Source organism: Mycteria americana, chromosome 23 (genome assembly GCF_035582795.1).
Source record: "Mycteria americana isolate JAX WOST 10 ecotype Jacksonville Zoo and Gardens chromosome 23, USCA_MyAme_1.0, whole genome shotgun sequence".
NCBI lineage: Eukaryota > Metazoa > Chordata > Aves > Ciconiiformes > Ciconiidae > Mycteria > Mycteria americana.
Genome location: NC_134387.1, coordinates 7483958 through 7497024, shown reverse-complemented (window position 1 = coordinate 7497024; position 13067 = coordinate 7483958). Strand labels below are relative to the sequence as shown.

The window sequence follows — 13067 nt, the reverse complement described above, 5'->3', positions numbered from 1 at the left end:
CAACTCACTTTATTAGATGGTCTGGAATAACATGGAGTGGAAAGGATGGTATCTGAAGAAAAGCCGTAATAACTGTCCCAGTCTGAGTATCAATCTCCAGTAAAAAAAACGAACTTTGGTAGCAGCGTAAAAGCTATTACAATTTTTAAATGAGCAATTTTTATTGTATCCATAAATCATCTCCCGTCTCTTGCTTTTTTACCTTACATGACGATTAGTTGAACAGGGTTTGGAGACATTTCTGAGTTGCACACAGAGAAAGGTGGCTCATCTGTTACTGCCACGCTCTCGTCGGCAGTGCCTGCCGTTACAATCCTACGGAGTCTCCTGTTCGTGTTCTGTGCATGCACACTCTTTAGGTGAATAAATGTCTTGTCTGCAGCGGGTGTCTCAGAGACTTGAAGTTTGAACTTAGCTGAATAGGCGAAACACAGGCTGGTTTTGTTGGGTTTGGTTCTGCAGCTCGGATGTTTTCCAGTGAATGTGCCAAGAGAGTGTTTCTGTGCCTTTCCTTATAAATCGCTTTGCAGCTTCTGTTTGAGATGTGCGTGAATCTGCTTAATTGCCTGGTTTTTTCTTCCCTGCAGTCTGTGCCCAGAGGCAGAGCAGTGGATTAGGAGAGGAACGCTGTTTAAAGCAAGCGCTCTTCCTGCGCAGGGAGCTGTGGGTGCTGCTCCTCGGGCCGGGGCGTCTTTTCCGTGGGTCCAGCGGCCCCTTCTGAGGGTGCAGCTTTCGCCTTTCCACGACCCAGAGAGCGGGTCGGGGCAGAGTCCCCGTTTCTGTCGCTCCGGGGGTGTTTGTGGGGTTTGGTTCAGTGCTGCTGGCACCGCTCGTCTCCTCTCTGCTAGCAGGAGAGAATCCTCGCATGCGCGTGCCCTGCGCTCTTCTCTGGAGTCCGGCACGGTCGCCTGCGCTGTCTGCTCTTGCCTTAACTTGCTCAGCCGACTGCACTGCTGCATTTACGGTCATGTTCTCTGCAATTTACATACCAAGAAAATAAAACGCAGTATGCTTACTTGGAAAATCACTTGTAACTGTGGCAATCAAATAGTCAATGAAATGCAGAGTAGCAGAGGCAGCTAAGAGATTTGGTAGAAGGTAAAAAGAACCAAGCAAAACCTCCCAAACCCCCACAAAACAAAACCAACAACGAAAGTTCCTAATAACATTTTGCTGTGACCTGCTGAGATGTTATTTCTAGTTCAGTGGTACTCAGTTGGCCAGCAGCAAGAGCTACAGCTTTATAAATAGTTGGTTGTTATTGTATCTGTGAAGGGCTAAAATTAGCAAGGCGAGGGCTGCTTTGCGGTCAGGGGCTGTAGGCAGGTATTGCAGCCACGGGTAAATCCGTCGGGCAAACGAGCTCCTGGCTTCCAGCTTTTGGATGGCCACCTGGTACCCGGGCCAGGCTTCCAGCTTTGACCTTCAGACGCAGGCTGCCCAGTCGCTGGCTCTCGGAGATCAGCGGCTGCGTTCAACAAACGTGGCCGTTCACTTCGGTGGATAAATCAGAGGTGATCCCTCTGGAGAAAAAAAAAGGTTCCTAAGTGATCTGGCTCCTAAATACACTACGAGGAATTGCCCTGAATTGCGTTCGCTACCAAAAAACCAGAGGAATAAATGGGGCCTCGCGTGCTCGTTAGCTGAGTGCAATGATGCTTTGTGAGAAAGCCACAGGAGAGGGATGCTGGCGCTGATGAACTGCGGGGACCGTGGTCTCCAGGAGGGATTTGCCGCCTGTGCCTCTTAAACTATTCCTTTAGGCTTCGCTAACGCTTGGATAGCCTGGCCTGGAAAAGTAAATAGATGGGTTACTGTAAAGAGAAATGTCTAGGAAACTGGAAATGCAATTTGAGATCTGAGTACCTTCTAATTAATTAGAAGTTTGCGGGGGGCAAAGGTTAATGCCTTCCCTCCCCCCCCCCCCCCCCCCCCAGTTTCTTCAGCCATTTTCACTCATTTGTACTTCCCAGCTGCCATTTTGACGCTGAGCAGCCTGTAGCCCAGGCACCGAGGTGTTTGTCCTCCCTCTGCAGCCCTGAGCTTGCCCTCAGCCTACACCGAAACGCACAGCCAGCGCTGCGGGCAGTTAGCAGTTACGATTAACGACTCTGGGTTTTCTTCGCAGGCCTGAAGCGCAGCTACACGTGCAACATCTGCAACATCACCCTGAACTCGATAGAGCAGTACCACGCGCACCTGAAGGGCTCCAAACATCAGACCAAGTGGGTATCTTCGTGCTTTGCCCGGTGGCCTCCTGTCTGTCTGTCTGTGTCTGCCTAGATGAATACATATATCATAGTGCTTTACACTCGGATAACCCTGTCATCTGAGGAGCTCTGGGTGTTTTGCAAACACAGATATCGGAGGCACCTCCAGCTTGAGGAAGGCAGGGCTGAGCCCAGATGGGCTTCCCGGAGTCCCGCCGAAGCGGAGAGTGCTGTTTGCTCTGAATTTCCTGCCAGTCGCAGCATGCCCCAGTCAGGCCCTGCTGCCAGCTCGTCGCGCTTCCCACGCAGCCTGCTGCGTTTTGCTGCTGGAGCTTGGTCCTGCTTTCCTGGGATTCTGCCTGCAGGCTCGGGGGTAGTCCTGGGGGCTCAGCTGGGGCCGGGGGCTCGTGAGACTGCAGATGTCCCGCGGACAGGGCTCCTCTCTGGAGAGGTGAAGTGTGTTAAGGGGACGTCCCGCTTTCCTGAACATCTTCCTTCTCTCCTGCAGACCCCTCCTCTAGTCCCCCCCCAGGACCCCCCCAGCTATCGTTCTGCACGTCCTCAGGGACACCCCTCGCCCTCAGCTTGTCCTTGGTAGGTTATCGGCTTTTGGGCAGGAGCACTCCTTACTTCTGCTCGCGACAGCGCCGTGCGCGTTTACAGCACAGAGTACCTTACAGCTTCGCACATCTCTTCCCCGTGTCCTCAGCCAGGTTATAGGTTTGCTGTCCTTCCCTGCTGAAACATGTCAGAGGATGCTGGGGAACCCAAATATCTGCCCATCCTCTCCTCAAACTCAGCAGTGCCTACTGCTTTGGGACGGGTGAAGAAGAAATGGGCAGCAGTGACCCAAGACTGACGATGTCTGGTCCTGATGCCACAGGCATTCGTGCTTAATGATACAGAGTTTGCAGCTCCTCTCATGTGTTAAGCCTCAGAAGAGACACTGGGAGTGTAATGGGATTAGCTGTTTTCAAGTGAAAGTGTTTATGCTGCGATTTAGAGCAATTCGGTATTACCCAACTTTGAGACTTGGGGGGAGTCTGCTCTGCCAATTAGTCCAAATTATCAAAATGCAGTGATAAAGATACATGGTACCAGAGACTAGATTAATGAACTAATCTCTCTTAATACACTTACGTGTGAGCTTTGGGAACCGTTTCAGGCTGAAGCACTCAGGACTGCCTGGATTAGAGGAGGGATATTAGAAGGTGTCGTTAGTTACTGAAATACTTCAGGTAGCTTTAAGGGCCATCTGAAAGATGAGGCAGGATGATCAGAACCAGCAGTAAGTACTAATGTCTAATTTTGCTTAAGCTACCAAAGGATAAAGGCAGACCTTCCCCAGCTGATGTTAGACCTTCAAAGATTCCTGGTATTATTCACGTTAGCTCTATCCTATTTATTCATGGAGCATTTGAATGTCTTCCAAACGCTACCCTTTCTGGACCTGAGCATGTCCTCATATTCAGGATCTCAGTTAGCAGAAGGAACTGATGGCGTCAGACTTTCTAACGAGGTGGTGTTCGCCCCCCCTTCGCAGAGGATGGGTGAAGTGGAAGGAGAGGCGGTTGTGGAGTGGCCGCAGGGATCCAGCACACCTCCCAGTCCAGATGTTTTGTGGAGAAGAGGGCTGGGGTCAGGCAAGCGAGATGCAGTTTTAGGCTGTGCCACGAGCAATCTGGGACCTTCAGCAAGTCCTTCACTGCCTCCGTCTCCCTTTCTCTTTCCATACATCTAACTGATGGTGCATCCCTGCTCCACCAGGTTACCCGCGCAGCGTGCAGGACAGCGCAGGCGAGGTCCGTGTCCGTACCCAGTGCAACAAACTCCTGCTGCTGGAGAACGGAGCCGACAGCTCTTCCCATCGGAAACCCAGAATGAGAGCAGCTGTGGTGTGCTGCCCGGGCACAGAGCTGTAATTTATCCTTCCCCTGCCAGTCCTTCTGAGTTTGTATTATTATTGCTGTTGTTGCTGCTGGTATTATTGCAAAGGATAAAGGAGTTCATTTCAAATCAGAGCAGCCTTATGGACGGGAAATATAGATGTGCAGGAAAGATGCACTACTTCTTTTCAGTGCTGGGAGGGTGCCTCGCATCCTCTTGTTTTATACCCACACCTTCTGCTTTTGTTTTTCAATCACCTGCAATTAGCAGAGTGTCATCCCCACACTTAGACAATTCTGCAGAAAGATAATTCCTTCTGCATCTAGTGCTTCCCCAAACGTTTTCTTCTGACATACTCTGACAAAAATGGCAAAGACTAGGGATCTTCCTGCTTCATCTCTTTCTGTAGCTGGAGTAGGAGCCTAACGGGGAGTGCATTCACTACAGAGCTCGGGATTGAAGGGAATCTCTGGGTAAAGAATCAGCAGGAGTCGAGACAATAATTCACATCCCTTTATTGCCGCCCATTGGGGAGAAGACCCTCAACTCCCCGACGGAGCGTGCGCGGCAGGAGGCCAGGCTGCAGGACAGGGAAACGGAGGAATCCCCGTTCCGTGGCGGGGGATTGCTGCTGTTGGGCAGAAGAACCTCCCGCAGCTGCTCCAGCTGGCGAGAGCAGAAGCGCCAGGGAACCGGGGCTGATAAAGCAGCAGGGTCCAGACAAATACTGCCCGGAACACACGGGGCGTCGGGAAGAGAGCAGCAGGCGGTGCGGGGAGGGCTGGGTTTGGTTTACGGAGGCTCCGGGTGTCCCAGCCCGTCTCACTGGGACACCAGCAAGCCGAACAGCATCGCGCTATTTTAGTGTCACGGCTCGGTGGCACTCACAGGCGTTCCCAGAGCTTTCCGGAGCTCTGAAAGCACATGAATTATTGATAGGAAGGCCCATTTCTTTTATCTCGGTGAGGATCAAGCCAGCCTGCGCAGGGAACACCAGAGTGGTGCAGGGGCCTGCAGGACTCCCACTTTTTTTTAAGGACCTCCCTCTTTTGCAAATTAATATTCTTATCAGTCTTTCTAAATTTAGTTTCTTATCATTTATTCATAATGACTTAAGTCTGGTCCCAAGGGATTTTCATGGGCATTCAGTACAAGAGGAAAGAAAGTAATACATTCAAAGGAAGTATGTTACAAATGTAATAATGGAATGCCAATTAGAGACATTCGTCTGACCAATTTCTGTGGGAAATTGCTCTGATTATTCTATTTCCTCCATCCATTGTTCATTCTTACACAATTTTCTTTGAGGCTAAGTATCTGAGCACAGTAGAGATCCCTCCAGCGCCTATAGGAAAGAGCAGAAGCATGGGAGACAATAGATTGGCAGCTTGGGTTTGTGCACAACAAAAGCTCTTCCCACCCTGTAATTAGTATGTAACCAGATTTTACTCTCCTTGTTTAAAGCTGGCTTTGCAGCTTCATTGTCCTCTACATGGGACTGAGGGAATGAGTTACCCGTATCTTTTATCCTGACTCAGTTGTCCCCCCAGCCTACGGGGTCTGTAACAGCCGTGTGCACTGCTGCAGGTGGCTGGCCCAGAGGTGCAGCCCCAGAATGAGTCGGGGGTTTCCTGACCGTAGTTCTTCTGTTTGCCACGTGCACAGAGATGACCGGGTGCACGGTGTTTGCACAGAGCCAGCTGCACGGGTCGGGCGCTTGTGCTAGCAGGTAGCAGAAGAATTCAGGAAGGTAAGGCAGTTCATACAGCTCATGTTCCTGACTACAGAAATCGTCTATAGTGCAGACAAAGATGAAGAAATCTTCGTTTCTAGTGCCGTAAATGAATACATTGTGAGAAGTTATTCTACATTGTGTCTTGACTATTGTACTGAAGGTACACGTGCCCTCGGCTCAGCCCTGTTTCCAACGCAAAGGGGTGTGCAGGGCAGCAGAAACACAACAGATTTTGACAGGGCTGCATCTGTGTTTTTGCAGCTTTCTGCAAGCGATTACCTCTTCTATACAAAGACAGTTAATTTTGAAATCCAGACCTGGTACTTCTGCCAAGTTTCCGCTGCTGCTTTGTCCCAGAGCAAGGCTGGGTCATGGCAGCACCTTGGCTCTCAAGCGCCAGGTGAACAAGCGTGCTCTGCCTTGGGGTGCCAGGCAAGGACGCCGTCCCTCCTGCAGCCCTCCCGCGTACCTTGGCGAGTGCTTTGCCCACTGGTTTTTGCTGTTCTCATTATCGCTGGTAGTGATAAGAGACTGTCCTCTTCCTTATAACTCAGTCTGAAGCCAGTGGATTGCAGTTGCTAAGGCAACAAAACATTTTATGTAGCTGTCATACTTCATCTAATTAAAAAAAAAAAAAGAAAGGGGGAGCAGTTTGTAAAGGAAAGGGATTTTGCTCTGGGACGGGTTAGCAGGGAAGGTGACTGGGAGCTGGTAGCACCCAAAAAATACCGGGCAGATGAGTCTTCTGAAAAGCTGCTTTAGGAGAGAAAAACTTTTATGAGGAATGAGTCAAGTTGTGGATATTTATTACAGTTCTTGAGAGCTCTCCAGAGAGCAACACACAACCGAGGCACTGCTAGAGTTGCTTTAAATAACCCACCGTATAGCAGCCCTTGAACTGCCAGTGCTTAGCAGGCCATGCTGTTCGGAGCCCCGTCACGCTCGGCGCAGCGCTGATGGCGCTGGAGCTGCGTACCCTGCAGCTGACCTGCTCTTCCTTTGGGCGTCTGGTGGGCAGAGCTTGGCTGGTTATTTGCAGGAATCTCGGGGGCTCGCCTGAATGCTTCTGCCTGAATTTGTTTGACCAAAAGATGGGGAAAATGAGGGGTTGGGGGGGGAAGCTGAAAGTGTCTTGGCTGTTGTTTTGGTGTTGGATAAAAGATGCAGGAGGAGGTAGCTAATATTGAGCTAGTCCTTATCCCTCTGGCCAATGAACATGCAAAGCAAGATAATGTCTGCTAGCTCCCGGTTTTTCTCCAGGGTGCAGGTACTTGCAGCTGTATATTTGAAAATAAAGGAAGATTGCATCCTTTTTTTATCCTATCATAAAGTCAGGAACTGGGGCTAGAGTCGGATACAGGAGAGTATTTCTTTTAAGGCATCGCGAATCTGGCGTCCAGTCTGCTTACGTTACGTCAGGGGCCAGGCAGCGTTCGCCACAGCGCTGATGGGAACGCGCGTTCCCACGGAGCAGCCCAGCAAGGGCTGCCTTCTGAACGCCTTAGGAAAGAGGAGCTCCAGCTCGGGCGCTGAGCAGCGGCGCGGGCGGCTGCGTGCACGCACGCCGGCACAGAAGCAGGTTTTGAAATGTAGCTGGACTCTGGAACATCTGCAGCGGGGAGGAGCACTAAACCTTTAATTAGGGATTTATGAACTGTGTAGAGATGATTGAGTCATTGTTTGACTTGCTTTCCAGAAATAGAAGTGGTTTTTTTTAATCTCCCCTTCTCCCTTCCTCCTCCCCTCAACGCGCAGAAGAGCAGCAGAATGGCGAGCAAGGCGCGAGGCAGCCGGCGGTGCTGGTGCCCGCTTCGGCTGGACCGCGGTCAGCACCAGCAGCTCCGTTTCTATGGGGACCGGTGGCAGCCGAAGCACCGGCTCGTGAGGAGCTGCAGGAACGAGGGCACGTTAGCTCTGAAATATTGGGAGAGAATCGCATGCCAGCCTTGCTCCTTACTGCTTACTGTAGGCTGGAAGAAACACAGCTTCCCTCTTCTCGGGTTTATGTCAACTGGAAGGATGAAGAGTCGCTGCTAGAAGGGATTTGCAACCAACAACAGAGAGTTAAAGTCCTGGGTAGTTGTGAAAGAAGCCAGAGGAGATTCAGATTCTGGGTCAAAGAAATACTTGTGCGGAATATTAACCTGGGGCTTCGCAAAAAGCGCTTCCCTCCTTTAATCAGCGCGCGCGGGCAGTGGGTTGGGGACAGGGTGCTGCGCTGGTGGCTGCGCCCCGGAGACAGTGGCTGTGTTTGGGGCGGCCGCGGCGGAGGGCGGTTCCCGCTCGAGGTAGCTCCTCAGGGGCCTGCGGATGGAAGGACCGGCGATGCCGTTGGCAGGGTACCAGAGCCCCGACCCACACCGGCTGTAAGTGCCATCTCTGGGCCGGCTGCAAATACATCAAACGCTGTAATAACGTGCCGGATAGCGAGAGCTGCGAGCTGTCCGCCGCCGCTCTGGCTGTCAGCGATCGGAGGCTGAGATCCAGCCCTAGTAATTAAGAGTCTGACTATATGGGGATAATGATTCCCACTTCCATAAAGAAGAATTTTATCTTCTCGCCTTTGTTTTGTCTCTTTGATCAGCCAGACCTCTCTGCCACAGCTAGAGCTCACAAATGTATTCTGGGGTTTTATAACCACTCATTTACACATTCATAGATGCTAATACATGTCTAGGTTTCCCTTTCAAACGCATGCTTTCTGATTAATTTTAGGATTTTTGCAGAGAGGGGACCCAATCCTGCAGCTGTCGTGGGGGTAAAATGGATTCCGTAGGAACCTAAACGTAGCGAAGGAGCGGGGTGTTCCGTCAGAGGGAGTGCCTGGGGGTTGGGAACGGGCGCTTCCAGTCTGGGAGGTGCGCTCTGAAGATCTTCCTGCGCAGCCCCTCGCCTCCTCACTGGGCTGCAGCCTGCGAAAGCCCAGGTGATTAATGGCCTGCTGAGGAGCAAATGACAGCAGGCTCGGTGCCTATGAGCGCTTGTGGGTTTTTTTTTCTTCTGATTGAGAACACAGATGCCTAATTGGAATAGGGTATTTATTAGCATAAGCTGCTTGGCTGTTCAGGAATGGGAGCTAATCAAAGTATTGTAAATACCGTGCCTGGAGAAATGTCACCCTTCACCACGGTTGCATTTCCGGTCTTTTTTCAATCTATTTAAGAAAGCGTAAACAAATATTTACAGCCCGTTGCGGCTGAAACACGTTCCCGGTTGCGGTAGCTGACGTGGCGAGCGCGCACGCGACGGCAGGGCAGCGTGTCCCGCCGTTCCCCGGCGCGGTGCCGGCGGCGCGGCGAAGGCAGGGCCTGGGCGCGGCCGGGTGGGTGCTCTGCCCGTCCCGTCCTCCTCAGGGCCGTTTGCGGCTGTCCCCGCTCAGGGGCTTTGGACGTTGGTGACGTGCCAAAAAGCAGGAGACGGGACCGGAGGAAGGCTTTGGCACTGCCTGGCCTCGCTTCGTTTGTGTCGGATTTTATGCAAAATGTTATTTCTGTTATTCTGCATTTTCTGATATTTTTCCAGCCCCCGTCCCCGGCACTCGGAGGTCGAGCTCCCTCCTGTGCATCCTCACCCAGAACGAATGCACTCTTTGAGATAAGATTTCCAATAAATTTCAGGAAATTATATTAAAAACTTGAGTTGTGCCATATACTTTACAACAAGGCCAAATGATTTTGTTCTTAGCTTGATGACTGCAACTTTTATTGGTAGCAGTAACAATTTCCATGTGCTTTCTGTAACATATAGTGGCTGATGCCTAAAATATAAAGGAGCCTTTAGAGTGATAATAACTCCAGAAGATGAATAGTTATAAAAGGTAGATGGAATTGAAAGGCGTTTTAATTTGTCATTATTTCAGTTCTAGAGAGCAGCTGAATAATTATACTGCCTATGAAGAGAGAGTGTGTAATACTTTCTCTCATTATAGGATTAAATTGTCTCCCTTCCCTTTTAATGCAAGTGAAAATGAAGATATCTCTGATATCTTCTGTTTTGATCATCATTTGAAAGCCCCAGAATGGCTGGTGCAACTTTGTTTTGTGGTGTCGGGTGTACGGATTAATTATTTTAATGTAAAGCACGAACATTGGACTGATTTCACAAAGTGTAAACCTGAGATCGCCAACGCTTGCTGAATGAGGAATTCCTCATTGGCCAAAAACGTGTTGGGTTGAATACAAGGCAAGTTTTGCAGGGTTTGCTAGGCTCTCAAACAATTTAAATGGAAGACCTAAAGAAAGTACGCTTTTTTCAAATTGTTACATCGGTTTTCTTGCATAAAATACAAAACTATCCTTAAAATTGCAAATATGTTTTGGGTAGAAAGAGTTTGTTTATATATTTTTGGAACTGAAGTTTCCTCGTTGCTCACATAAAAAATGTCTTTGGTCATTACAGGAAAATCTGCAGGTTTGCCTCGGATCTGCTTTCAGCGCTGGATCTCTCCCCAGAGCTTCGGCCGCTGAAAGAGGCGGCGGGGGGGTGGGTACCGTCCGCTGCGGAAGGGGAGCGAGGTGCTGCCGGGGCAAGGCGCGGGCAGAGCTCAGGAGGTGCACAGAAACCGGCCCTGAACCGGGGACGGCAGGGAGGAGGGTGACTTCTGCTTCGTTTCTGTCTTGCAGCCTGAAGAACCAGTAGTAGTTCGTCAGTCGAGACAAGGAAAACCACCGAGGCTTCTTCTGCAGAGAGGAACTGGTCAGCAAGGAGAGGATGCTTTCTTGGACAATGATCCTGTGTGGATTCGATAATTAACATGTAACTAACCTTCGCTTTGGACAAATACATGGATTTTTTTTTTTTTTTTTAATTTTGTGGTGAGTTAAAATATTTCAATGGATTTTTTTACCCTTTCAAGATAATATTTATTCAGCACAGAGTCTAGAGTATGATAACTATCCTGTAAATACAGCACTTAATCATCACTCATCTTCAGAGACAGTGGAAACAAAATATTTTACTTTTTCATATTTATTCTTAGAGTTCTCCCAAGAGTATATAATTATCCTATTACATTATCCATGATAGTGATGTAATCAGTCTTCAACCAGAAATAAACATACTTTCTTCACCTTCTCCAGCATGGTTTGTGTCAACACACAAAGAGCAGCGAAAAATGAATCATGGGGATTGTGTAACGGATGAATTTTTTCTTTCCTCTTTCTCTTCAGAGAAACAAATGGTTCACTGAGCAAAGAAAACTAAAATGAAAGCGTAAAATCCTTCTCCTGCCAGTAGGATTCCTACAGGCTAGACGGAAGCCGTTCGCTTCATCGACTTTGCTGATGCAGCCCCAAAGCCGGAGGTTGCTGGGCCCGCCTGCCGTTCCCGGGAGCAGGCAGCCCCGCAGAGCTGCAGGAAGGACGGCGGGGCCGGACCGGCGGCCGTGGCTGAGCTTGCCGGGCCGTCCCGCGCAGGTAGCGCCGGCTGCAAGCGCGTTGCCTGCGCACCCATAGGGAGAGGCGATGGGGATGGTGGAGAGGCGGCGTGCGGAGGCCGGTTGCAGGACACCGAGGCCGACCGTTGCGTGCTGCCGGAGCTGCCCTTGCCGTGCAGCGGGCGCTGGGCCGGGAGCCACGGCCGCGGTAGGGCCAGTCCTCGCCAGCGTCTGGGCTCGACGCCCGCGTTACCAGCGCAGCCGCACTGGTGAGTTTTGCTAGGGCAGAAATCCTCCGCGGCTGGGGACGGAGGGTCCGGCGCTCTGGGAGCCGTGCCAACGGCAGACCTCTGCCGAGGCACCGGCCGGCACCGTGCTGCCTCCCCAGCTGCTCGCTGTCAGAGCCCGGTGCTGACGAGCCGCGGGTCTCCTGCCGAGCTCTGCCATTTCCCTGCAGCGTGGGCAGAGGGTTTGGACCCGAAGGCTTTCCCTGCATCGGGAAACCCTGTATGTTGCAGCCGCCTTTGCGCTGTGAGAGGCGAAGCGTTCAGCAGGGTCAGGTCTGCAGGCAGCGTCAGGAGCTGGATGTGTTGGGGACCCTCCAGGTGCTGGGGTCTCTGGGGCTCCAGCGCCCAGGCAGGATCCCCGTCTGACGGCTCTGCAGCTGGGGCCCCGTGGCAGGGACTGCGGCTCGGGGGGGTCCTTGCTCACAGGGAGGGAGAAAAACTAAAAGGATTTGAAGGGAGAAAAAATTGACTGAAAACCAGCCTTAATTGTCTAAGAGGAAGGCTGTTTGTGCAGACCCCAGCCGGGTCCCAGTCTGCAGCGGTTTGGTGCTCGCCTATAGGAAAGGTGTTTATTCCTCCCTGGCTTTGTGGGGAGTGGAAACAAAAGTAGCTCTATCCACTGGAAAGGGGGAGCTCACAAGGATTTTAGTTTTTCTACTGCAGCCAGCACAAAGAGACCAGGTTTCTTACCTAACCCGCTGCAGTGCAAAGAGCTGCAGTAAACATGATCCAGCTTCACGTAGGTGCTGCGAGCAGTGCAAAACAGACCTCGCTGTGCCCTGTTACACAGACTCGGTGAGTGCACTTTGCATGCAGAGAACCTGTCTTGGGAACGCTGCTGGTGCTTTATAAAGCACCACCTTTATAAAGAGCAATCTGGCTGTTCTATGTATGTGTAGTAGCACAGTTCTTCTGAGACGGTGGCCATTTCCCTGCTTCTGCATCTCTGAAATAACAGGCTTTGACGTTTCCTTTCTGTGCACACTCGGTTGGAGGCTCTCTTGTGCCTTTGGAAGTGAGCAGTGATGTGCACGGGCCCATCAGTTCATTTACCAGGGATCCCAGCAAGGTGCAAATCCACTTCTCCAGCATCTCAAGGAAGAGCAGTGACCCGCTGCTACTGGCTCTGCATCGGGGAAACTTTTAATGTACTCCACAGCTCACCACCGTGCCCTGCAGGTTTGTGAATTTTCTGCCAAATGAACAAATCGTACATAGATGATTAATCTGTGTCCTCCATCCGCTTCTCTGCACCTTAATGAACCAAAGCAAAGCAAAGTGTATTGCTCTGCATTTTGGCGTTGAGTAGCGCTGTGTGTTTCAGATGAGAGATGTCTGGGCATGTCACTTGGACAACTGCAGTTGTGATGCAAATGTCATCGTATATATTCATAGCATTATTACTATTATTGCATATTTATAATATGGTAGCCCAGCCCGTAAGATAGCAAGCTCTGTAGCAGAGGATGCTGTAGGCGCTGCTCGGTAACTTTGATCTGTGTCGCTTGAGGGAAGCAGCACCCAAAGGGTTTGTACAGCAGAGCAGTCTTGAGTGGCAGATGTGCATGTGGAAT

The 13067-nt window shown here is 50.8% G+C and overlaps 1 protein-coding gene across 2 annotated transcripts in view; it reads left to right on the top strand.

Moving 5' to 3' along the window:
- ZMAT4 (zinc finger matrin-type 4) overlaps positions 1 to 10905 on the top strand; it is a 74504-nt gene extending 63599 nt beyond the window's left edge. For both annotated transcript variants that reach the window (XM_075523508.1, XM_075523509.1), the window contains exons 6-7: positions 2129 to 2225; positions 10455 to 10905. In XM_075523508.1, coding sequence (XP_075379623.1) covers positions 2129 to 2225; positions 10455 to 10470 — 113 coding nt within the window. In that variant the 3' untranslated portion in view covers positions 10471 to 10905. The remainder of the gene's footprint in view (positions 1 to 2128; positions 2226 to 10454) is intronic.
- Positions 10906 to 13067: the final 2162 nt, after the last annotated feature.